This window comes from Geotrypetes seraphini, chromosome 4 (assembly GCF_902459505.1).
Source record: "Geotrypetes seraphini chromosome 4, aGeoSer1.1, whole genome shotgun sequence".
NCBI lineage: Eukaryota > Metazoa > Chordata > Amphibia > Gymnophiona > Dermophiidae > Geotrypetes > Geotrypetes seraphini.
Window position 1 is genome coordinate 235,413,218 of NC_047087.1, and position 27,780 is coordinate 235,440,997.

General features: G+C 41.2%; 1 protein-coding gene across 4 annotated transcripts in view; it reads right to left on the reverse strand.

Moving 5' to 3' along the window:
* Positions 1-27,780, reverse strand: part of WDFY4 (WDFY family member 4) — a 613,830-nt gene that overhangs the window by 73,332 nt on the left and 512,718 nt on the right. For all 4 annotated transcript variants that reach the window (XM_033941175.1, XM_033941176.1, XM_033941173.1 and 1 more), the window contains exon 54: positions 630-842. In XM_033941175.1, coding sequence (XP_033797066.1) covers positions 630-842 — 213 coding nt within the window. The remainder of the gene's footprint in view (positions 1-629; positions 843-27,780) is intronic.

Sequence of the window (27,780 nt, forward strand, 5' to 3'; positions counted from 1 at the left end):
ACCTTCCTACCTGCAAACACACTTCACTCTACACAACCCCACACGAAACAAAAAACATCTTCGCCTATCCTAATATTACTGGTGCAAATACAAATCCTACCTTGACAGAACCTTCATGTTCCAAGCTAACCGACAACAATCCTGGCTGGGAAACTACATAAAACCAGACAAACCTACCATGCATTCCAAAAATCTATAAAAACCGCTCTGTTTGACAAATTCATCACCTAAACAGACCATTCCGTGCTCTCTACGCTTTTTCCCTCTTCAAACCCCTAAGCAATTCTTCAGGTAATTCCTACCCCCCTCCCCTTTACTTTCCCTCCCCTACAACCCTTTTCTCCTGTAACTTTCCCCTCATGAATTTGTAATTCGCTGAATGTCCAGCCTTCTCTTGATGTGAACCGCCTAGAAGTCGACTGACTATGGCGGTATAGAAAAATAAAGTTATTATTATTATTTATAAAATAGACCCAAAATAGGTGCCAACTTAAGCCTCTCCCACCTAGCCAACCTCTTAAAAAAATTATCTTTGGACTAGTTATGTACATCTCACTGCTGAGTACTGAAAAAAGGCCCTTAATTTAATTATGCAACAACATGAAAAGGAAGAAAGGATTTTACAGTACCTGTTTTGGAATCTGCCCAAAATTACTAATAAATCCAAGAATTGTATTTTTAATGAGAGGATCTGAAATGCTGTTGACGTCTATCTTGTTCCCATAGAAATAAGGGTGGAAGACATTAACAGCTTCCACTGCCGCAGATCCATATTGCTTGGAGCCAAATATAAGATCAATCCAGTGGTGCAGATTTGCACTGACATGGTCACTTTCCAATGCCTGAAAGTGAAAAGCAGAAGTTGATCCAATAATGTATTGATCCATTATAAAATTAAAGCAGTTATATCTTGCTTTAGCACAGAAAAATAGCTTCAAATATAAGAAAATGTACAGAACTGTTCTCAATTTTAGATTATTTGCTTAGCCCTTCCCACAGATGACAAACCACAAGAAAAGAAATGTTATAATGCCCTTATATCGCTCTATGTGTAATTCTGGTCACCATATCTAAAAAAAAATGTAGCAGAATTAGAAAAGGTACAGAGGGTGACAAAAATGATAAAAGCAATGAGACAACTTCCCTATTAGGAAAGGCTACAGTGGCTAGGGTTCTTCAGCTTGGAGAAGAGACAGCTCAGGGGTGATAGAGGTCTATAAAATACTGAGTGGTGTGGAAAGGGTAGATGTGAATTGCTTGTTTACTCATTCCAAAAATACTGTACTAGGCCTAGGGGGCAAGGTATTGGCGGAATAGAAATCACTAATGTAGATTTAAAACAGATCCAAGAAAATATTTCTTCACACGTATAATTAAACTCTGGAATTCATTGGCAGAGAATGTAGTGAAATCAGTTAGCTTAGCAGGGTTTAAAAAAGGTTTAGATACCATGTTTGTGACTGCTCTCATGCATATTCTGAAAAATTGGAAATCATCTTCATTATTAGATTATACTTTTTGGTGGAACTCTCTATGTATGTACCACAGATTTGAATCATATGCATATGAAAATAAAATTTCACTCCGTAAATCCATGAATTGGAAAAACAAAAAATCACCCTGGTCATTTTTAGATTCATATGTACACTCTACTATGTAGACACTCCTGTCTTCTCCTCTCTTTAAATTTTTTATTTTTTATTTTTCTCTTCTTTTTTCCTCTCTTTCAATTTTTACTTTGTCCTATTTCACTTTCTATTGTCATACATCACCACAAACAAATCCAATACTCTGAGCTTTTCTTAATAATATGGGCCTTTATAAATAACTGTATATTAATGCAAAATGTTATACTACTTTTATGTATTTGAATTGCTCCTTGTATTTTTTAAAATATTGAATAAAAATTTATTGAACTAAAAAAAAAAAAAAGGTTTAGATAATTTCCTAAAAAAGAAGTTGATAGGCCATTATTGAGATGGCTTGGGGAAATCCACTGCTTATTCCTAGGATAAGCAGCATAAAATCAGTTTTACTGCTTGAGATAATTTTAATAACATATGTCCAATAAAAAAATATATATTTACCAAGAACAGTATACAAAAAGAATGGTTGAGCTGGACCTGATACAGTCTGTGTTTCCGGCAAACACTGCCTTCTTAAGGAATCCTAATATCTTCTGTGTTATTCTGTTCAACATATAACTCAACTCTTAAAAGATGATTCCCAATCATAATATTCCATAAGAATATTAAGATTTTTAAATTATAATGCAAAATGTTCCGTATATTTTTAAAGCTGATTTATTCAAATGGACTACGTTTTCATTGGTTAATGGATTATTCCCTGCTGATCTAAGCCAAATCTTGATTACCCCTATTCTTAAAGACCAGAAAGTATCAATTGCTACTAAATCTAACTATAGACCTATTGCAAGTATACCTTTGCTGTTGGAAGGTTTGGTCAACCTGGAATTAGTTAATTATTTAGAAAAGTCAATATTCTTCATGATTATCAGTCAGGATTTAGAAAAGACTTCAGTACAGAGACTGTCCTTGCTTCCATGATTGATTACCTTCATTGTCAATTCAGCAGAGGCACAAGCGTCCTAATTCTCCAGCTAGATCTTAGTAGTGCCTTTGATTTAGTAGATCATGATATCTTGGGGTGTCTAGACACAATAGGGATTTCAGGTAAGGCCTGGAAATGGTTTCAAGGATTTTTGAAAAAGCAATCTTATCAAGTGATTAGTGATGGCAACTATTCTCATTCTTGGAGCAATCCTTGTGGTGTACCACAAGGCTCCCCGTTGTCGCCCACATTGTTTAACATCTATATTTCCCCTCTTGGATATTTATTGCAGAGTTTAAACCTGAAATTTTATATTTGTGCCGATGACATCTTTATCCTGTTTCCTTTACATAAGTTTACTGTGGAAGTCATAAATCAGATATCGTCTATATTATCTCAGATAGAGCAATGGACTATCAGTTTCAGGCTGAAACTTAACACAGAAAAGACCAAAACTTTTTTAGCCATCCCTAATGATAAAATAACAGAAACATTGCTTTATCTCAATGGACATGGCTATCCATTAACCAATTCCATTAAAATTCTGGGAATCACGCTTGACCGTCAACTGACTTGGATCAAACTAAACTAAACTAAACCTTAGGTTTGTATACCGCGCCATCTCCACAAGCGTAGAGCTCGGCACAGTTTACAGGGTTAGGTTGAAAAGGAGCTACAATGAAGGGTTATAGGAAAGGAGATAGGAAGATAAAGAGGGAAAGGGAACCAAAAAGCGGGAAGTGCTAGATTTTTGAAAAGAGCCAAGTTTTCAGGTGTTTGCGGAAGGATTGGAGGGAACTTGAAACTCAATCATACAAATTTAGTGGTACAAAAATGTTTTTTTAATATATTATGGAAATTACAGACCATTAAAAAAATATTTTTATCCAGTGTCTTTTAGGCTATTGGTACAATCATTGATCTTACCCATACTGGATTATTTTAACATCATTTATTTGGGATCTCCCCCCAAAATTTTAAGAAGATTGAGAATAATTCAGAATACTGCAATTCGTCTGATTTTTGGTCAGAAGAAGAATGACCACATTAGCCCTTATTATTGTCTATTGCATTGGTTAGTGCTAGAAGCAAGAGTACTATTTAAATTTTATTGCATTTGTTTTAAGTTGATATCAGGAGAGTCTCCAATTTATCTGTCTCCTCATTTCGAGTTATATAGACCAGTGGTTCCCAACCCTGTCCTGGAGGACCACCAGGCCAGTCGGGTTTTCAGGTTAGCCCTAATAAATATGCATGAAGCAGATTTGCATTCCTGGCACCTCCATTATATGCAGATCTCTCTCATGCATATTCATTAGGGATATCCTGAAAACCCGACTGGCCTGGTGGTCCTCCAGGACAGGGTTGGGAACCTCTGATATAGACCATCAAGGAATACAAGAAGTTCTCACTTATTTGCCTATCCTAAGCCAAATTGTGTCAGATATAAGACCTTCTTCAATAGGACCTTAGCATTTCACGCAGGTAAACTACAATTCTGGCTTGGTGAATGTATTCATCAAGCCATGTCTTATTGTTCTTTTTGAAAATTAGTTGTCTTCTCTGTTTGACAAATTCATTACTTAGCTGGGTATTTTTAAGATTGTAATCACATTTTTTAAAAAAATTTATCTTTATACATTTTTAAACTTACAATAAGTGTGATAATCACATTTTTAACTTTTTGTATGATTTTATTTTTATGGTATGAATGCATTTCGCTGACTGTTCAGTTTCTTATTATGTAAACTGCCTAGAACTTTTGGTGATGGTGGTATAAAAGAATAAATGTATTATTATTATTATTATTATTATTAATAAACATTATCCTGGACCATCCTCATACTTTTGGTATTTTTTCACCTTTCTTTGTTTTTGCACCCTAATAGCAACATTAGCACATGGCCATTAATGAAATAAATGGAAATTTATAGGTGTGGTAAAAATGGCCTTAGCATGTACGAATGAACAGCATAACGGGTGCTAAGGCCATTTGTTACTGCAGTTTAGCAGAAGGCCCCTTTATGCTTTATGACCTATGCCTTTCTTTGGCTTTTAAATTATCCCTTTGATTATGAGGTGTCTTAATTCCTTCCAATCTTTTTGGAAACCCTTGAAAACTTATCTATTTGCTAAACACTTTGAAAATTAATTTCCATGTATTTTAGTATTTTTAAAATTTTTTTATTGTTAACCATGTCGAGCTTTCCATGGTTGAATGACCCGGTATATAAGGCTAAGTTTTAGTTTAGTATTAATAATGTATATTAATGACACTAGCAGACAGGCAAACAGAAGAACACCTCACCTTAGAGTATAGCTAGACAACAGGAAGGCAAGGGAGGTGTTTTTTCAACCAAATTTTCAAGTCTTTATTCAAAAATAGGTAGTCCCAACAAGGATCCCAGTTTCGGCATATGGTGTACGCCTTCCTCAGGGGACACTTAAGGCTCCTTTTACTAAGGTGCGCTAACCGATTAGCATGCGCTAATCGATTTGGCGCGTGCTAAATGCTAATGCGTGCATGTTAGTCTATGGATGCATTAGCTTTTAGCACGCGCTAATTCATTTAGCGCACTTTAGTAAAATAGGGGGTTAATTTTCCAATTCTCAAAAGTGAAAGTAAGAAAATAGGACTGTGGTGAAAAAAGTAACCAAAGGTACCTTGACTGGTGGACGCTAAGTCCAAAATACGTTAGTGAAGACAATCTGAGGCGCCGGTTCGCACTGCTCAGAGCACTGTAGATTGTCTTCACTAGCGTATTTTGAACTTGGTCTCCACCAGCCAAGGTACCTTTGGTTACTGTTTTTACCACAGTCCTGTTTTCTTACTTTCACTTTTGAGTATCAGAACATTAAGTTTCACCTGAGGAAGGCATACACCGTACGTCAAAACTGTGATCCTTATTGGGACTACCTATTTTTGAATAAAGACTTGAACATTTGGTTGAAAAGATGACTCCCTTGCTTTCCTGTTGTCTATTAATGACATTAGCATACACTAGTGAGGTAACACACTTTACTAACTCTAGCGCAAAGTAGTAACTTGGAATTATTGATATTTAAATGTGATTTTGAGTTCCCAATTTATCTTATGTAATCTATAGAGTCTTTTATGTTTGTTTTTATTTTTGGCAGGACTGATAGCACAGAATACTTTGCTTTTGCTGGAGTTTGAACATATATATTTTTATTTTATGTCTTTAAGGGCCAAATTAATTGGCCACAATGGACTCACGTGACTACTGTGAGGTGAAACAATCATTAACGGGCTCTGTGTGCAATGTGCCTTATAGTAATTTAGTCAATCAATATCCGTCTTTTTGCCTATATTGTTTGTTGTGCGTATTTTGTCAATAATGCATTTGTTCTGTATAACAGGAGTAACCTATGACATGCAGGTTGCACTTATCACTTCTTTGTCTTCCTTCTACACATTTTTCTTTTTTTTTTCTCCCTGCACTCAGACTAAAGTATTGAAATATTTCACAGATTTAATACAAAAGGACAAATTATTTCATGTAAGTGGAGGCAAAAGGACGACTCAGGAGAACTGAAGTGCTAGAAAGAGAAAGAGCACTTTATCATAAAAGCAGGGAAATATATATATATATTTATTTATTTTGTCTTGGGGCCAATATAGTCACTAGTTTATCAATGGTCCCTACTTTTCCTCATGTTGTAGTTGTACACACCCACATTTCTGCTGGTAAACTGAAAATTCAATGCTAACTGGTTAAGTTTAAAACAGAAAATAAAACCTAGGGGATCCTTTCACTAAAGTGTGGTAAAGGGTTATAACTACTGCAAGGTCAGTGCCCAAATTACATGGAAACTGCCAGGTTTCTGCCATTCATTTTTTTTTTTTTAAATGCTCCACTGTACATGCCAGCAAATGCACGTGCCCTTCTGAAGATACTTTGGCAGATCCTTTTCTAAAATACCACCGAAACTGAGCATATCTTGGCATGAATGCCTCAACTGCTAGATCAAATAAGATGTAGAGATAATTCTTTACTCAAACAGTTCAACTTATAAACACTTGACGTGGGTCACATTTCGCTCAAACATGGGCTTGATCAAGGAGAAGAGTGCTAACAATATGCACTCTACCAGGAGTGCTATGACTCAGCACAACTCAGTTTACTAGTCTACCAGGAGAGCTATGACTCAGCACAATTTACTCAGTTTACTATTCTATAACAGGAAGCACAGACATATCATTATAGAATACCAGTGTAAGTCAGCATCAACACATCTATATTTAGGTATTCCCACTTACACCAAGTCTATGGCTGGTATACATGATAACAGCTACATGCAGCACTTTAGCACACAACTTACAATATTCTGTAAGTTAATTGCAAAATGTTGGTCCCACTTGTGCTCCTCTCCAGTGATGCCCTCTTCTATTTATGGGCATGCTTTACCTAATGGCACTAGGAGAACTGCTAGCATTTAAATGCTTAAAAGTGCGTTTGCCCATATAAGTGCTAGTATTCTATAAGTTTAAATATACAGAAGGTGGTTAAATGTAGGGGTTCTGATATAGAATAAAGGCCCAAATTCTATATATGGTGCTATAAAAGATCAGTACGGCGCTCAGAACAAGTCTATAAGAGTTTCCCATACATAGCATAACTTTTAGGTGCACCCATTTAGACTACGGAAAACCAGGCCTAAATGCCTGTGCCTAATTTGTGCACAGATTGGGTGTATTCTGTAAAAGTGTGCCCACACTACTTTCTATTGAGATTTGCACACTACAAACAACATGCACCACTTTGTAGAGTATGCCTACAAAGTTGTGTAATTTCTAAGTAGTGTAAATTATTAGGCGTTCATCGCTTTTATCAGCACCAATTGGTCTTGTTAAAACAATTAAGTTGCATGCACAAATCGGCTATGCACACTGATTTGTGAGCACAACTTATGGTGCTATATACAGAATTTGGGTGTTAGGGGCTTATACTGTATGAAGCCCTAGGCAATCACAATTTTGTAAGCTTCAGCATGGACAGCCATTCACTGTTTTTCTCTCCCCGCTCCCCAACAGAGCCACATTTACTCTTTCCATGTGCCTCCCCCAACCCCATCCCCACAGATCTCCATTCAAGGTCCTTCTCCCTGGATTGCCCTTTCACATTTCTTGAACAGACTTGAAATGGAGCAATAGTTTAGAGGTTAGAGAAGAGGCCTCCAAAAAAAGGAAACTCTCTAGAAAAATTTATAGGTAAACTTAAAACATTCCTTTTTAAAGATGCCTTTAATCTTTAATTCTCTCTTGTCTTAGCATTCTGACTCCTTCCTGCTTTGACTTTCAGATGAGACCCCCTTCCCATTGTATTTTCCCTTTCTAGAATCGCTTTACTATTTCTAAATCTAAAAGATGCTGACACTATCATCTTGATATAGGGATTGTCCTTTGATACTCAATTTTTGGACATCGATATATGTGGACAGATTAATGCTATATCTGAGTCATCAATTCCATTGATATATGAGGTAGTCATATGTGGGATGATATTACATCTGAAGCCCTCATTGGACAGATATAAAGGTCGGCTTTTCCTTATTATGACTGGGATAGCCATGCAAATGGTTACTCACAATTGGAAGAACTGGGATCGCCTTAACTTTATTTTTTGGTGGTCAAATTTATGTTTAAGTTATAGGTATGAAAATATGAACGCGGATATCCTGGGGCATACTAAGAGATTCAAGTTAATTTGGGGCCCATTGACGTCTTTTATGGATTAATTATAATTGTCTTTCCCTTTATTTCAGTTGGTATAATACACACACACCCAGGGAGAGGGAGGGTGGGAGGGGATTATTTCTTCTGTATGGTTCTATTCCCTTATGAAAATGTTGGTTGGATGGTTTTTTTTAATGTTGCATGGATTCTGATTGATTTAAGTGCATATATGATTACTATTATTTGTTTAGATATTGTATTACATTTTTGTTAGCTTTAGAAACTCAATAAAAAAAATTTTTAAAAAAAGAGATGGATTTCTTACCTCCAACCCTTTTGTTCCAGTCAGTCCTGTTAGTCTCTTGTTTGTCACCCTTTTTATTTTTTTTTAAATGATTTTCTTGTATAAATTATTTTAGAATGTTAAACCGCCTAGAAGTACGATAGGCGGTATATAAAATTTTTAATAAACTTGAAGGAAGCCAGAGTTTGAAATCAGCTTTCCTCACTGAAGCTTCTTCTGATCTTGGACAAATTACGTAACCCCTATTGCCTCAGATAAACATTTGAGGCTAGATTTACTAACAAAGATTGAAATGGCTGACATCATTTAGCATATGCCTCATTATTTTTAATGGGGCCTATTGACTAAGGAGGTTATAAAGAACCTTTTGTGAATAATGGCCATTTTATATGCATGAAGGGCTTTTATAAAATTCACCACAGGGTTAATAATAATAATAATAATAACTTTATTTTTGTATACCGCCATACCCAGGGAGTTCTAGGCGGTTCACATCAATTAAACAGATTTACAAGAATTAATCAGATTTATAAGCAATGAAGTCATTGAGGTAAGCAAGAAGGGGTTTTACAAGTCATTGGCGTTAGGTTGGGAGAGAACAATAAGAAGGAGTAAGGGAGAGTTCAGATCGTTGGTGGGAGGGGTGAGAGAAGTGGAAGAAAGGGGGATTAGGGATTCTGTCTGTGGAATAAATGAGTTTTGAGAAGTTTTCTGAAATTGAGGTAGGTAGGGGCCTCGAGCATAATTTGGGCTAGCCATGTGTTCTGTTTGGCCACCTGGAAGGCGAAGGTTTTATCGAAGAACCTTTTGAGGTGACATAGTTTTGGGGAGGGGAAGGCGAATAGATTGATTCTGTGGGAGTTCATTTTGTTGCAGTTGAAATGAAGGATGAGGTAGCTCAGAGATAGACCAAATAAAGTTTTGTAGCAAAAGCACGCAAACTTGAATAGGATTCTAGATTCAAAAGGTAGCTAATGTAGTTTGTGGTACAAAGGAGTGATGTGTTCCCATTTGTTATGCATGTAAAACTATGAGTAATACCAAAACGATGCACAATTTTATACAACTAACACATAGGCGAATAGGGCAGATCATAAACAGAATCACAATTTATTGCACGAGTGTCCTTTAGGAAAATACATGAGATTCTGCTCATAATGAATTTCTGGGGCATTCCTTAAAATATGTCTTCCTTTCTTAATTTTAAATCATTGGAAACCCATTCTGATGACTAATACAAGTCCCATACAGGGAATGCACACAATCTATAAATGAAATTTCTTCAGGTTACAAGAGGGGGCATTGACTTACTGCTGAATCAGATTATTCAGGCTCAGAACATCTGAGACTCAGGAGCTAAGAATAGCAAATTAAGAGCTCTCTGCTGCAAGCTGGCAGAGCACCATTTATCTATAGTAAGCACCACTGAAACCACCGGCATACAGTATTGTTTTCTTATATCGCCATTTACAGTTTTTCTAAGCCACTCTACAGAGTGACCTGAAATATATCTGCTCTGAAATCTTTGTTGTAAGTTTTCAGGGCATGCATCTTTTTAAAATGCATTTTAAAGTTATACAAAGGCATCTTGAAGTCTTATCATAGGTTCCAGTAAAAATATTAGCTTTCCAAAGTAACGTGTCCAAATCTGGAAGAATAATGGACAATTGCTTTTTAAACTCTTAAGAGAATTTTCACGCAAGCGTCATCTTGTTCTTTCTTGTAGGTTTTATTTTTTTTGGGGGGAGGGGAATAAACTGAAGAGTTGACATATGGAGAGGCGTTTTCAAGATGACGTCCAAATTTGAGCTTGGATGTTTTCCAGAAGATGCACAAAAATCCGGTACTAAACAAGTCCATTTTCAAAATTGCAAAACGTCTATCATAGTTTTTTTTTTCTTCCGAAAATGGCTCTTTTTCAGATGTGTGTCTATCGTTTTGAGCTATTATCGAAAGAAAAGAAAAAAAAGACATATCCGAAAGAAAATAAACACAAAACAAGCCTTTGGGATGTAGGAGGGGCCAGAGGTTTTAGTCGACCAGCCACATACACATCCTAGCAGAGCAGTGGGGCACCTCAGGAGGCATTGCAGTGAACTTCACATAAAAAAGCCAAGGTACACATCTCACCATAACCTCCTTACAGTGTATGGTGAACCCTCCAAAACCCACTATACCCACACCAATAGCTCTTATGCCTGCAGGTGTCACCTATATGTAGGGACAATGGGATTTGGGTGGGTTTTGCTTGGCTCACACTTCCTACCACTAGTGTAGTAGTTAGAGTGGAATATAGGCCTGAGTCTTCTCTGTAGTCCACTACACTGACCACTAGGCTACTCCACAGACCTGGTTGCTGCTCTAATAGGACTGGCCGTACCATCTGATGCTATCATGCAAGCAGGTCTGTACAGTTTCAATCACATCTTTGGGGGGTGTGACCACTGAGGGAATGTGTGGGAGTCATATCCTCATCCCTCCAATGGTCATCTGGTCAGTTTGGGCACCTATTTGGCACTTAATCGTTATTAAAATAGGTTTAGCCACAGACATCCAAACTGTACCCTGGATGTATTCTTAAATGTTTGATTATGGCAAAAAAAATGTCCAAATCATAAGCCCGTCATAGTCCCGCCCAGGGCAGGATTAACCAATAGGCCAAGTAGGCACGTGCCTAGGGCCTGAAATGGTCAGGGGGGCCCGATGAAGGAGGGCATCAACATTGTTTTTTCCAAACGGCGATGGGCTCCTCCAGCATCGATTGGCAATGTGCCCCCCCCCCGATCGGCAATGCGGGCCCCACCCCGATTGGCAACACAGCCCCCCCAATCGACAGAAAGTAACAAGCAAGCAACGCGGGTAAGAAAGGCAATGGGAACTGTAATTGTGCAAGCGGTGCTACATGCCCAAAGCTTCCCTCTGATGCAGCTTCCTGGTTCCGCCTGGGCGCATGTTGGGGTGGAGCGGGGCAGGGGGCCCACTGTACTTGTGTGCCTAGGGGCCCTCGACAAATTAATCCTGCCCTGGTCCCGCCCACACCACGCCTCTAACATGCCCCCTTGAGATTTAGATAAACTGCAGACAAACAGCACAGAAATCTGTCCAGAAAGTAAGTTTTGAAAATAGTGCATTGAGACGGTTTGGCGAGAAAAACGTTCATCTGCCTCTTTAGGTCACTTTTTGGACATCTTTCTTTTTTCAAAATGAGCCCCATAGTCTGTGTAAAGATATTTCTTTCATTTCTATACTTACATTTCATGTTGCTTTCAGTCCTGTAATCCACCAGATTCCAGAAATTTCACCATTCTCTGTTTTAAAAGTGTTCAGTGGCATACCAAGGGAGGGCGGGGGGGGGGGGGAGGCCCGCCCCGGGTGCACGGCCCAAGGGGGTGTACAGCTGGCCACTCACCGGGGAATAGGCTGCCACCGGGGAAAGGCTGCCATTGCCGTCATTAGAAAGAAGCCGGCGCCGAGTTCTCCCTCTCTGCTTCTCTTCCCCGCGAGCCGACCAACTCTAGCTGTCCGACGTCAATTCTGACGTCGAAGAGCACGTTCTGGGCCAGCCAATTGCTGCCTGGCTGGCCCGAAATGTCGTCTCGGACGTTAGAATTGACGTTGGGCAGCGAGAGTTGGTCGGCCCGCAGGAAAAGAAGCAGAGCAAATTCGGCGCCGGCCTGTTTCCGATGGCCAGTGGCAGCCTTTCCCCGGCGGTAGTGGCAGCAGTATGTTTCCCAATGGCGGTGGCATGGGGGAGGGCAGGGAGAAAGAAAGAAAGGGGGGGGAGACAGGGAGCCAGAAATAAAGAAAGGGGGGGGGACAGGGATCCAGAAAGAAAGAAAGGGGGTAGGGTAAAAGAAAGAAAAAAATGGGGCATGGGGAGAGAGAGAAGGGGGCAGGGTGAAAGAAAGAAATGGGGCATGGAGAGAGAGAGAGAAAGACAGACATACAGAAAGAAAGGGGGCATGGAGAGAAAAAGAAAGAAGGGGACAGGATGAACCAAAGAAAAAGTTGGGGGAGGGAATGAGGTCTGGAGGAGAGGAAGCATACAGGAGGCTGAAAGAAGGGAAGAAATATTGGATGCACAGTCAGAAGAATAAAGTGCAACCAGAGACTGATGAAATTATCAAACAAAGGTAGGAGAAATGATTTTATTTTCAATTTAGTGATCAAAATGTGTCCGTTTTGAGAATTTATATATGCTGTCTATATTTTGCATTATGGGCCCCTTTTACTAAACTGCAATAGCAGTTTTTAGCACAGGGAGCCTATGAGCATTGAGAGCAGCGTGGGGCACTCAGTGCAGCTCCCTGCGCTAAAAAACGCTATCGCTATTTAGTAAAAAGGCAGGGGGTATATTTGTCTATTTTTGTATAGTTGTTACTGAGGTGACATTGCATAAAGTCATCTGCCTTGACCTCTTTGAAAACCCGCGGAATATAAATGATAATTAACATTTTCTCTGCGTACAGTGTGCTTTGTGTTTTTAAAATTTTATTGTTGGTAGATCATTTTGACTTGGCCACGAAGGTAAGGGGGAGGGAGGGAGCTGCTGAAAGACATCTTGTAATCCTTGCAGGCTTGACTGTGCAGGGAATTATTTTTGTAAAATCATGTTTTGTTATGTGACTGCCATTATTTAGACTTTAATTTCTATGAATGAATAGAATGAAAATGATATAAAATTACTTGCTTGTTTTTATGTGCGTGCGCTGAAGGAAAGTGGAGAGAGAGTGGGCTGAGGACACTGAAGGGAAATGGGGAAGAGAGAGTGGGGAGAAGACGCTGATTTATAAATTGACAATTGTTCAGAATATTGTTTCTTTTTATACTTTAATATAATAAGTTCAATATAAAACAATTCAGGTGGTTTGCGGGGATGAGGACCGAGTTTACGGGGATTAGTCCAATAAAATGGTATTTTCTTATTTCTCATTATTTGTTTTATTTTTATTTGTTAATTTGGGTGATTGTTATGTATCAGTTTTTCCAAATTTACATCTACTGTCTTTATATTTTGCACAGTATTAGAGGACATGTATTACTGTTTTTGTGGTGTTGTGGTGTTGCATTGTATGCAGAGTCTGGTTTCTTGGCAGTTCAGTTTAACTTTTGTCTACATATTTCTATTTTTAGTTTGTGATTATTCCATATTGGGCGAGGGTGTATCTGTCTGTGTGTATGAAAGGGACATGGCTTTCTGATAGCATCGACTGTACAGGATCAATTGACTGTGCAGGATCTGGTTTGTTTAGTTTTACAATGTATGTGTTGGTATTCTAGTGCTCACTGCAGTGTTTAAGATGCTGCCTTTTCCTAGGTACACTTTTGTTGTGCGATATGTAGATTGTTACTAAAAATCATGTTTTTCATATAGATGGGGGGGGGGTGTCAAAAAATGATGGGCCCTGGGTGTCACATATGCTAGGTACGCCACTGAAAGTGTTTCCAATAATTTGCTTACCACAGAAGTCAGACTTACTCCTTTACTTCCACTTGTGTGTAGAAGGACCACATCCACCCTTCTCCAGTCCTCCAGTACCACTCCCGAGACTAGAGAAGCATTGAAAAGGTCAGTAAGCGGAGCCACAAGAACTTCCATAAGTTCCTTCAGCACCATATAGCTAGCTCCTCACAAACACAATCTTCTGAAAATCGAACAGAGTCTACCACTACTCTAACCCTATTCATGTTTGTCTTCTGTGGTCCCACTCCCAACACTTCAGCCGTGAAATACAGAACAGAAATATTGACTTTATATTCATCACAAAGCCCTGAATTGCTTCAAAATCAAGGGAGCGTGGCCAGCTTTACCTTTCTTGTTGTTTTTCAGATAAGTGAGCTAGTGACTATGATTTATATGTGTTTAATTCACTGTTTTTTGAGTACAATATATTTTTATTGATTTTTAGAAAAAGAAGAAATACTACCATGATCAACTAAAGTAAAAGATGGGCAGAAAGAAAGAAGAAACAAACAACCAATTAAGGATCCAGAAGCTATTATATTAACACAATTGACTCAGCAAATATTCAATGGCAAGGGAAAAATAAATCTAGGTCAAATACAGGTCACAAGAGGGACTACAGTATCGGAGGTAACAGGCAACATTACATTACATGCCTTAAAGATGGTATCAATAGGCTGCCTAATCCTCTCCACAGATTGTAGATGACTTAACTTACATGCCGCCAACCTTTCAAATCTGTAACATAATAAAACTGTGTGCCACCAGAAGGTGGCATTGAGGCCAGCAAAGTTCTTCTAACTAACGAGAATTTGCTACCAATGCGACTGAATGTTGTTGTGCAATTCGGAAATGAGTATGCATAATGTTTCTGATGCCTTCATCAAGCCTATTTTGATTTCTGACCATGTTGCAGTAGGCTTGATGAAGGCATCAGAAACATTATGCATTAATCCTTTAAAAATAAGAAGAAAATAATCAATCCTGGTGTATGCTGTATGTTGATATGAACAAAAAATAAAAAATATAAGCACTTTTGTTTGGCTTCAAGATTCGCCAGATATCAATCAGGCCAAAATCTGCCAGGAGTGTTAGAAGCACAGGGCAGACATGAGAACTGAAAGGCCTGCATTTGGAGCATCAATCTAGAATGGCCAGAAACTGCAACAATTGTTCTAAAAGAAGTTGGAAGAATTTTGGCTCATCTGTGACTGGTGCATTTATATTACACAGTATAAATCTTTCATTACAAATTAGCCATCTGTCTCCTAGATCATTCTTCTAGGTCAATATAGTGACATTTAATGTGGGTCTGATGAGCATAATCAGACCCACATTATGGGTCACTAAGGAATGTGATCTAAGCTCTTTCCAAGCCAGAATGATTTTAGTAGATTCCAAGCTAGACAGATGTGTCTCTTGTAGAAAAACCAAACCTGCTTGCTCTCTTTTAATGTAAGAAGTTTGGTACATTGAATGGGGTGTTTATCACCATTGCCACTTAGGGAAGGAATTCATCAAGGTGTGATAAAGGTTCATCCTTTACCACATCTTGATGCCCTGCAGGATTCAACAACCTGCTGGATCCCAGTACTGCAAGTTGTCAAATTAATTAATTAAATTTTCTGTACAGTTCTCCCAGGGGAGTTCAGAACAGTTTACATGAATTTATTCAGGTACTCAAGCATTTTTCCCTGTCTGTCCAAGCGGGCTCACAATCTATCTGACGTACCTGGGGCAATTTGGAGATTAAGTGACTTGCCCAGGATCACAAGAAGCAGCATGGGTTTGAACCCACAACCTCAGGATGCTGAGGCTGTAGCTTTAACCACTGTGCCACATCTCCCCTTCTGTTTTATAAGAATACTAACACAGCTTAGAATGCCACCCCACATACAGCGTTATTCCTGCAGCCCAATGCTCCCGGGCCTGCAAAGCTGGGTCCCCCACCCCATCTCCTGGTAACTCCCCCCTGACTTTAGCTCCTCCCCCATAAAGGCTACTTTTCAAATTCATTGGTGGTCTAGGGGGAGGATCCAGCGGGTCTTCTTCAGGAACAATACCCAATCTCTCCTGCATTGTGCTACTCCGGCTTCCATATAGTTCCCCTAGCTGTAGTCTTGTGCGACTACCACTAGGGGTCATATTTCACCATGAGTTTTGGGCCGTAACACAACTTGTGATTTATCACTGCAAGTTGCATTTGGGTCCATGCACAGTAATGAGATGCAAAGCACACTATTGTTTTTCATCGCTTGCCTCTTCTTCGAAACTGCGCTAGCAGCTTCTAGCGCGGACAGCCGCGCTTAATGGCCCTCCGCTGCTCCCGATGTTCATAGGAACTCTATGAATATCAGGAGCAGCGCAGGCCATTCAGCGTGGTTCCCCACACTAGAAACTGCTAGCGTAGTTTCATAGAAGAGGAGGTTAATTTCTGCAATACAACCTTTCGCACCTCTCCCTCTAATTTAAAATATTTGAGGTTCTTATAAGTGTTATAATGCTGATGAGCATTGCATTTCTTTAATGTGGATATTGCAGTATCACAAAAGCAAGCAAATCATCTTATCTTTAGCAGAAACAAGATAATATTGCAATTCCCAATCCTCATTTAAAAATCTGTTTTCTTCCTTCAGCATCGTTGTCAAAAGCTGATAACAGACTGGTGTACTCGACTCCCATAAACTTTCACTAACCAGCGTCGTGTGGTACTGGCACCAGTTAAAACTAAACCATGAGCAGAGCAGCCATAAATTTAGCCCCTATGACTTACTAATGTTCTAATAGTGCTGGTCAATCGAGAATTATTTCTTTGAAACTTATTTTATTCCTTGGTATTTTAAATACGTTCATTTTAATAAAAAAAATATAAAAATATAAAATACGAACAAAAATGTATTAATAAAAATAAAAGGATTTGTAAAATTTGGATTCAGACAAAAGGCCACACTTAAGAACCTAGAAGGCCACTGGTTTAATGTAACCTTTCAATTCTTTTAACAGCGTAACAATAGTAAAATAACCATATATAAGTTAAATATAATCAATGATAAACTTGGAAATGGTAAATTGAAATCTATAATATGACTAATATTTTATGGATTTATTGGGCCAAAAGTGGGGGTCTCATTTTATATTCGGGTCAGCGCAGACATGTCCCCTCCCAAACCCATTTGCAGACCTCTGCCGGGCCTGCCGTGAGACCTGGTGGTCCAGCGGTGGCCGGGACAGGAGGGATCCCTCCTGCCTCCTGTCCCAGCTGATTCTAATTATTGTCATCTCCATCCTGCCTCCTCTGCATACCTTTAGTTTCTCTGGTGATCCAGTGGAGGAATCGTGGCAGGAGTGATCTTCCTTTGCTCCTGCCTGTGCAGAGCCACTAGCTAATTAGTCTGCCGCTAGTGGCTCTGCCAGTACCCTTTAGTTTCCCTTGTGGTCAAGTGGTAAATTGGGGCAGGAGTGATTTTCCTTCGCTCCTGCCCATGCAGAACCTCTAGCTAATTGGCTGCTGGTGAATTATCACGGGACTGCAAGAACTCCCGGCAGCCAATTAGTTAGCAGCTCTGCATGGGCAGAAGCGAAGGCAGGTCACTCCTACCTATACAGAGTAGCTAGCTGATTGACTTCATGATAGCCAAAATCAGATAGCCAAAATTTTATCTCTGCGGGAGCAGATAGTTAAAATTTTATGAAGAACAGAATCAGGAATGTGAATTATTGAAAGAAGGTTTCTAAAGGAATGCTGCATTTCTGTGTGATATCATGTCAAATCAAAACAACTTGATTATTTCTTTGCAAGGTAAAACTAAGGGCTCCTTTTACTAAGCTGCGATAGCGTTTTTAGCGCGCAGAATTGCCACGCACGCTAAACTTGCGCTACGTGGCTGGAACTAATGCCAGCTCAATGCTGGCATTAGCGTCTAGCATGCGTGGTAATTCTGCGCGCACTAAGCGCACGCTAAAACTGCTATTGCAGCTTAGTAGATGACATTTTAAAGTCATTGTTTGATGCTAAGAAAGATCCAATTGAAATATGGAAAATACAGTAGAATACCCACACTTTTGACAACATGCCCCCCAAAATGCTCTCTTGCTTTTCAACCTCTTATTACTGCGAATCTACATTCTCCTACCTAACCCAAATCAAGCCATCCTTAAAGTCACAAATGACTCTTCTAGGAGCCTAAGAAACAAAATGGGGGAACTAGAAGCAGTGGTCGATGCAGAAGACATCGACATCATTGGAATCTCTGAAACATGGTGGAATGAGGAAAGCAAATGGGATACAGCACTGCCTGGCAGTGGCGTACCTAGGGTATGTGGCACCCGGGGCCCATCATTTTTTGACACCCCCCCCCCCCCCCATGTAAAATTTTTTTTTTTTTTTTTTTGCAATAACCATGAAATGGAATAAATGGTCAGAATAGAAACAGGCAGTGAAAATTTTCTTTTTTTTTTTTTTTTTTTTTCCAAAGTATTTTTATTGAGAATGGCAAAAGGTCCAGACAAGCAACCATGGTCTGTACAGAAACTTATACATTATCAAAAAGAACACAGAATGAGAGTAACAGCAACAACAAGCATGAACAAGCCTCTCCCAAGAGAAAATTGCCAATGAGAGGCATAGCAATACACAACAAAAGGCCAAAACTTGGGGCAAGCAAACAAATCCCACCCCAGAACCCACAAGAATAATAAGCCGGACTAGACCCTCAGCCATATTTTATAATGAAAAAAAACCCCACAAGCAACAACACCCAGACCGCTCACCAGACACACCAATCCGCACAACAAGCACCCAAGAAACACCCAGCCACCACCCAGACAAAACTACCAGACACACCTACCCCACCAAGCCCAGACCCAACCCCCCCTCCCCAGAGAGTGCAAGCGCAAAGTGGACCGTGAAAAGGGCAGCTGCAGAAGTGGAAAGCCCCAGATAAGTAGGTTAGCTAAAGAAAGCCCACAGATAGAAGAAATCAGGATAACAGAAGTTCCAACAAATGCTCCCACAGAAAATTTTCTTTTATTGAACCTCATTTATGTAACCATTATTCCAAACATAACATAACATAAATTATGTCTGAATTGTCATGACATCAGAAGTACATATGGAGTAGTTGCAGGTGATGCTTGGGACAGTTCTGATTATGTTAGTTTGGTTTTATGTGTTTTTTTAATAGAAGGGTTTTTATTTCTTTTTTTAAGGTTTTGTAGTTTGTGGTCGAGGTCAATAGGTTGTAGAGTTGGGGGTCAAGTGTTGCAGCTCGAATGGCTAGGAGGTTGTCGAACAGTTTTTTTCTTTTGACGTTTTTGGTTGGAGGGTGTGTGAATGGTGCGTGAGTTCTCCTATGTCTGTTTGAAGTGGATTGAATTATTTAGCTGAAGAAATTAGTTACCCCCCCCCCCATTCCACACACATTAATTCTCTTCCATTTTTGTTCCCATTATAAAAAAACACTGATAAGTTCCCAGGAAAAAAATACATTAAAATAAGAAGTGAAAACAAAGGCCCCTACAGATGAGAACATAACATAAGAATAGCCTAACTGGGTCACACCAATGGTCCATCATGCCCAGTAGCCCATTCTCATGGTAGCCAATAGTGCTGCCCGATTCAGAGAAAAATATTTCATTCGATCCGATTCACCCTGTTGAATCGATTTTTCGATTAGATTCACTGTTAATGACACCGCTTTTTAAGTTTAAACAAAGTATAACAATAAATTTCACAACAACAATAAATTTCACAAAGTACCGTACTTAAAAAAAAAAAAATCACATTTTTCCATTAAAGCAGTTCTGGAGACATTTGCTTGAACAGTCTTTTTTCCCAGTCCATAAGCAAGCAATATGAAAAAGATTTCCTTAATTATCTACTCAAACATTTTTGCTATTTACTTTCATTGTACCTATACTATTATTCAGTAGAAAAAATGGACTTAACTGTGCAGGAAATGAATCTCCTCATACACCCACCATATAGTGCAAAAATGTGCAAAGGTCTGTTTTTTTCTTTCGATCACTACATAGCCTAATGCCACACAAGCAGCGCTGTTACAAACATATTCTGAAGGTCAATGCTAAGGTTGACAAAGTTTCCTTCCTTGGACCAGAAGGAGATACTGACAAACCACTGGAAGAGATTCTAAAACAACTACCCAGAAATAACACCCAAAGACCCACTCAGTGTGTGAACCAGTTGAGTGAAGTGGACTAACTGGGGGTGGAAATGGGCCCAGAGTTTGCTCAGCAGAATTTCCCAGACTACCTCTTCCTCTCAACACACTGACATGCTACCACCACCACCAACACTAGGAACACCTCACCGAGTATGCCAGCAATGCTTATAAACTTTATAAAACACATTATTATATTTTCTTATAAAGCATATATTTTAACTGAACTCAGCCTTGCCATTCACAAAAATAGAAAAGTTCCCATTTCAAGCTGTCTCATGTACACTTTTCAAATCTAACATATTGTAATCACAAAACAGAAAATAAAATTATTTTTTCTACCTTTTGTTCTCTGATCAATATTCAAATCTTGTTGGTCCCAGGCTCTTGTTGTCTTGCTTGCCAGGGTCTCCTTTCTCCGTGCTAACCATCCGTCTGCCATCTCTGTTCTCCCCTTCCGTTTCCCTTCCCTCTCCCGGAGATCTGGCATCTTTCCTTTTTTTTGTCTCCATCCACAGATTCACCTTTTCTCAACTCCCCACCACCCCAGGATCCACCATCTCTCCCTTTCTGTTCCCAACTATCCTCCTATCCAGTATCTCTATCCCCCCTCCACACCATCCCCTGTTTCCAAGTTCTCTCCCTTTCTGTTCCTTCCCTCCCTAAATCCCATTATGCACCATCTCTCTCCCACTCCTCTGTTTTTAGACCCATTATTTCTAACCCCCAAAGTCTGGCATATGCATGTATCTTTGAACCCCCCCTTCCCTCTCTCCCTCTGTGTACTTTTACACCAGGACCCCCCTCCCCCGAAGGTCTGTCCCCCCTCCGAAGGGCTACACCCCACCCCTGAAGACCTGCACCCCCCGAAGGACTTTACCTCCCACCCGAAGGTCTGTCCCCCTCTGAAGGCCTAAACCCCCCCCCTGAAGGACTGCCCCCCCCCCCCCCGAAGGCCTGCACTCCCTTGAAGGTCTGCACCCCCCCGAAGGCCTGTCCCCCCCCTTGAAGGCCTGTCCCACCCCCTTGTAGGCCTGTCCCCCCTTTAAGGCCTGCCTGCCTGCCTTTCCCCCCCTTGAAGGCCTGTCTCCCCCTTGAAGGCCTGCACCCCCCTTGAAGGCCTGCACCCCCCCTTGAAGGCCTGCACCCCCCCTTGAAGGCCTGCACCCCCCCTTGAAGGCCTGTCCCCCCCTTGTAGGCCTGTCCCCCCCCTTGTAGGCCTGTCCCCCCCCCCTTGTAGGCCTGTCCCCCCCTTGAAGGCCTGCCTGCCTTTCCCCCCTTGAAGGCCTGCACCCCCCTTGAAGGCCTGCACCCCCCCTTGAAGGCCTGCACCCCCCCTTGAAGGCCTGCCTGCCTTTCCCCCCTTGAAGGCCTGCACCCCCTTGAAGGTCTGCACCCCCCCAAAGGCCTACACCCCCCCCCGAAGGTCTGCACCCCCCTGAAGGCCTGCCTGCCCCCCTTGAAGGCCTGCACCCCTTGAATGTCTGCACCCCCCCCCGAAGGCCTGTCCCCCCTTGAAGGCCTGCCTGCCTGCCTGTCACCCCCCTCCCCCTTGAAAGCCTGCTTGCCTGCCCGCCCGCCCCACCCTGAAGGCCTGATGCCCCGACCCACCCCGAAGGACCGCTCGCCCCCCTGGCCTCCCCGCACCACCTATGAACAGCCGCAGCAGGATCGCGAAGTCAGCGTCGGGTACCAGCCCTAAGGGGGTGTTCCCGGCCTTGCCGTTCAGGCCCCCGCCACCCCCGAAGGACCGCTCGCCCCCCTGGCCTCCCCGCACCACCTATGAACAGCCGCAGCAGGATCGCGAAGTCAGCGTCAGCGATCCCTGCTGCTTCCTGCGCCACGGTCCCGCCCCTCCTCTGACGTCAGAGGAGGGGCGGGATCGCGTCGTAGGAAGCAGCGCAGGGATGCTGACGCTGACTTCGCGATCCTGCTGCGGCTGTTCATAGGTGGTGCGGGGAGGCCAGGGGGGCGAGCGGTCCTTCGGGGGTGGCGGGGGACTGAACGGCAAGGCCGGGAACACCCCCTTAGGGCTGGTACCCGGGGCGGCCCGCCCCCCCCCGCCCCCCCCCCTAGGTACGCCACTGCTGCCTGGATACAAGCTCTATCGCCAGGACAGGTCAGGACAAAAAGGAGGTGGAATAGCCCTGTACATAAAAGAAAGCATACAATCCACAAGAATGGACACAGCAGAGATGACCAACAAGCTGGAATCTCTATGGGTTAAAATACTGGGAAGGAAAGGGCCTGAAATAAAGATGGGCCTATATTATCGCCCACCCGGGCAAACCGGAGATATTGATGAAGAAATGGAAGCCGAGATGAAGCGAGAATGCAAAAGTGGCAACACGGTTATTATGGGAGACTTCAACTACCCCGGGATAGACTGGAGGCTTGGAAGCTCGAAATGTGCTAGGGAGACAAAATTCCTGGAAGCCACACAAGATTGCTTCATGGAGCAGCTTGTTAGAGAACCGACGAGAGGAAATGCCACTCTGGATCTAATCCTAAATGGGTTAAGAGGACCTGCAAAGGACGTTGAAGTAGTGGGGACGTTGGGAAACAGCGATCATAATATGATCAAGTTCAAGGTTGAGGTAGGAATACCAAAAGGCAAGAGATCCATAGCGACAACCTTTAACTTCAAGAAAGGAAACTACGAAGCAATGAGAAAATTGGTAAGGAAGAAACTTAGGAACACTTCCAAAACATGGCTAACGGTAAATCATGCCTGGTCCTTCTTCAGGGACATGGTGAACGAGGTGCAAAATCTGTATATCCCCAGATTCAGGAAAGGGTGCAAAAAGAATCAAACAAAAGACCCGGCGTGGATAACCAAAATAGTGAAGGAAGCGATAGGCAATAAGAAAAATTCATTCAAGAAATGGAAAAAGGACAAATCTGAGGGGAACTGGAAAGAGCACAAGAAGTATCAAAAAGAATGTCACCGTGAAGTTCGGAAAGCTAAAAGAGAGTATGAAGAAAGGCTAGCCAGGGAAGAAAGAAATTTCAAACCGTTCTTCAGATATGTTAAAGGGAAGCAGCCAACTAGAGAGGAAGTGGGACCGCTAGACGAAGGAGACAGGAAGGGAGTGGTGAAAGAGGAGAAGGTAGTGGCAGAAAGGCTTAACATGTTCTTCTCGTCTGTATTTACTAACGAAAACACATCCAACATGCCGGAACCTGAGCAATTCTTCAATGGAAGTCAAGCAGAAAAATTAACATTCATAGAAGTGAGCATTGAGGACGTTCGTAGGCAGATCGAAAAACTAAAAACTGACAAATCTCCGGGTCCGGATGGCATACATCCAAGGGTTCTAAAGGAATTAAAGGAGGAGATAGCGGAACTACTGCAGCAAATTTGCAACTTATCCCTGAAAACAGGCGAGATCCCGGAGGATTGGAAAATAGCCAACGTTACGCCCATCTTTAAAAAGGGATCAAGAGGTGATCCGGGAAACTACAGGCCAGTGAGCCTGACTTCAGTTCCTGGGAAAATGGCAGAAGCACTGATAAAAGAAAGCATTGATCAACATTTTGAAAAACACGAACTTCTGACAGCCAGCCAGCATGGTTTCTGCAAGGGAAGATCGTGCCAAACAAACTTATTGCATTTCTTCGAAGGGATTAACAAACAGATGGACAAAGGAGACCCCATTGACATCATATATCTAGATTTCCAAAAAGCCTTTGACAAGGTGCCCCATGAACGTCTACTCCGGAAACTGAAGAACCATGGGGTGGAAGGTGACATACATAGATGGATCAGAAACTGGTTGGAGGGTAGAAAACAAAGGGTAGGACTGAAGGGTCACTACTCCGACTGGAGGAGGGTCACTAGTGGCGTCCCGCAGGGCTCGATGCTCGGGCCGCTACTATTTAATATCTTCATAAATGATCTAGAAACAGGGACGAAGTGCGAGATAATAAAATTTGCGGATGACACTAAACTATTTAATGGAGCTCGGACTACAGAGGAATGCGAAGAATTGCAAAGGGACTTGAACAAACTAGAAGATTGGGCGATGAGATGGCAGATGAAGTTCAACGTTGAGAAATGTAAGGTATTACATGTGGGGAGCAGAAACTCGAGGTACAACTATACAATGGGAGGGATATTATTAAATAAAAGTACCCAGGAAAGGGACTTGGGGGTATTGGTGGACATGACATTGAAGCCGACGGCACAGTGTGCAGCGGCCGCTAAGAGAGCGAATAGAATGCTTGGTATAATCAAAAAGGGTATTACAGCCAGAACGAAAGAGGTTATCCTGCCATTGATTCGGGCAATGGTGCGCCCGCATTTGGAGTACTGCGTCCAATATTGGTCGCCGTACCTTAAGAAGGATATGGCATTAGTCGAGAGGGTTCAGAGGAGAGCGACGCGTCTGATAAAAGGTATGGAAAACCTGTCATATGCTGAGAGATTGGAGAAGCTGGGTCTATTTTCCCTGGAGAAGAGAAGACTTAGAGGGGATATGATAGAGACTTATAAGATCATGAAGGGCATAGAGAGAGTGGAGAGGGACAGATTCTTCAAACTCTCGAATAATAAAAGAACAAGAGGGCACTCGGAAAAGTTGATAGGAGACAGATTCAAAACAAATACTAGGAAGTTCTTTTTTACCCAACGTGTGGTGGACACCTGGAATGCGCTTCCAGAGGATATGATTGAGCAGAGTACGGTACTGGGCTTCAAGAAAGGATTAGACAAATTCCTACTGGAAAAGAAGATAGAGGGGTATAGATAGAAGATTACTGCACAGGTCCTGGACCTGCTGGGCCACCGCGTGAGCGGACTGCTGGGCACGATGGACCTCGGGTCTGACCCAGCAGAGGCATTTCTTATGTTCTTATGTTCTTATCAGCTGAAACTGTGGACCTCCGTGCTGCAACCAAATATTCAAATGCATTCAACCAAAAGCAGACACAACAAAGGCATTAAAAGGTTAGTTAACTTAACAAATAGTTTCTATTTTTTGAAATTATTAAGTACACAATAGTTAGATTTTTGCAAAATAATGTAGATTTTTAAGTATATTTAATTGAAGTTTCTTGAATGCGGCCTTATTTGATTACAACAAAATTTATACGGCCTGCCAACATGAAAAGGTTCCCCACCCCTGCATTGAACTGTACCTGCTGCAAACCACCTTGGGTGAACCTTTTCATTTAGGAGTTGTTAAATCCCAAAGAATATATAAGTAAATATATGCATACATAAATACATTAAAAAAAAATATCACACTTTAGTAATCAGACCCCTTAGTAAACTGACTCAAAGTAGATTGTCCAAAATCATACTTAATTAGTGGCAGATGCAAGCCTTAAATTCATATTACAAGACTTCTCTTGAATTACAAGTCAGTATTCTGGTATCTTAATGCAACTTGATGTATTTTATCTGTTCTATGTATTACTTCTTTCCCTGCCATGCCGGTATTTTCTGCATTATATTGTAAATGCTTTCTGTCTTTATCTGTTTTCCAGTCCATTATTCTAGTTTGTATTTTATCTGTATCCCATGTATTAGCTCACCTTGTTGTGAACTGCCTAGAACTTTTTCAGTATGGCGGTATATAAGAATAAAATTATTATTATTATTCTAATTATTGAACCATGAGCTAGATTTATTAAGGAGCACAACAACATTAGCATGGTTATTAGTTCCCACTGTAAAAAAATGAGATCTGTGGTAAACAGTGAACATTAGTGTTGGTAACATAATAGTGTCTTTTAGTATATCAAGCTTATGTCCCTACTAAATGCTGCTCTACAACATTAAGGGGTCCTTTTATCAAGCCGCGCTAGCGGGGTTAGCACGTCGGCCATTTCATCACACGCTAACCCCCGCGGCCGGCTAAACAACTAACGCCTGTTCAATGCCGGCTTTAGTGGCTAGCGTGGCAGGCGTTAAACCCCTACCTCATCTTGATAAAAGGACCCCTAAGTGGTCCTAACTGGAGCATACTGCAGGACATGCTCAAGTGTCCTGTGGTAACTTCAAAATGTTCATGTGTTAACTGCACATTAAAGCATTTTTTATTTGTTCTAGGAGGGGGATGGAGAGTAGGCATTCCTATGCTAATCAGTTATCACAGCTATATTACTACACGGAACTTATTAGCGCAGGATTACTGCATGAGCCCCTACCGCCTTCAAAATAGGTTTACATGCTTTTTTCTTTTATGGCCATACATTAACCACTGATCCAATACATCACAGCTCAAATAATAAAATATCTAAACAACACATAAAATTGTCTGTAGTACCTGAAGATTGGAGGGTTGCTAATGTTATGTCGATTTTTGAAAATGGTTCCAGGGCAGGTCCGGGAAATTACAGACCGGTAAGCCTCACTTCGGTGCCGGGCAAAATGGTAGAAACGATTATAAAAAATAAAATTGTGGAACACGTAGACAAGCATGATTTAATGAGACGGAGTCAGCATGGGTTCACAAATTTGCTTGACTTCTTTGAAGGTGTGAATAAAGGTGAGCCGGTTGATATAGTATATCTAGACTTTCAGAAAGCTTTTGATAAAGTTTTTCACAAGAGGCTCCTGAGAAAATTAAAGTGTCATGGGATAGGTGGCAAAGTTCAGTTGTGGATTAGGAATTGGTTATTAGATAGAAAACAGAGGGTAGGGTTAAATGGTCATTTTTCTCAATGAAGGAGAGTAAACAGTGGAGTGCCGCAGGGGTCTGTACTGGGACCGGTGCTATTTAACTTATTTATAAATGATCTGGAAATTGGAATGATGATTGAGGTGATTACATTTGCAGATGACACTAAACTGTTCAAAGTTGATAAAACACATGCGGATTGTGAAAAATTGTAGGCGGACTTTAGGAAATTGGAAGACTGGGCGTCCAAATGGCAGATGACATTTAATGTGGACAAATGCAAAGTGATGCACATTGGGAAGAATAACCTGAATCACAGTTACCAGATGCTAGGGTCCACCTTGGTGATTAGCACCCAAGAAAAGGATCTGGGTGCCATCGTAGACAATAAGATGAAATCTTCCGCCCAATGTGTGGCGGCGGCCAAAAAAGCAAATAGGATGCTAGGAATTATTAAAAAAGGGAAGGTTAACTAGACTAAGAATATTATAATGCCCCTGTATTGCTCCATAGTGCAACCTCATCTGGAGTATTGCGTTCAATTCTGGTCTCCTTATCTTAAGAAAGATATAGTGGTGCTAGAAAAGAAGAGTGTTCAAGATGGTAAAAGGGATGGAACTCCTCTCGTATGAGGAAAGACTAAAACGGTTAGGGCTCTTCAGCCTGGAAAAGAGACAGCTGAGAAGAGATATGATTGAAGCCCACAAAATCCTGAGTGGAGTAGAACAGGTACTAGTGGATCGATTTTTCACTCCATCAAAATTACAAAGACTAGGGGACACTCAAAGTTACAGGAAAATACTTTTAACACCAATTGGAGGAAATTTTTTTCACTCAGACAATAGTTAAGCTCACGTTGCCAGAGGATGTGGTAAGAGCGGATAGTGTAGCTGGTTTTAAGAAAGGTTTGGACAAGTTCCTGGAGGAAAAGTCCATAG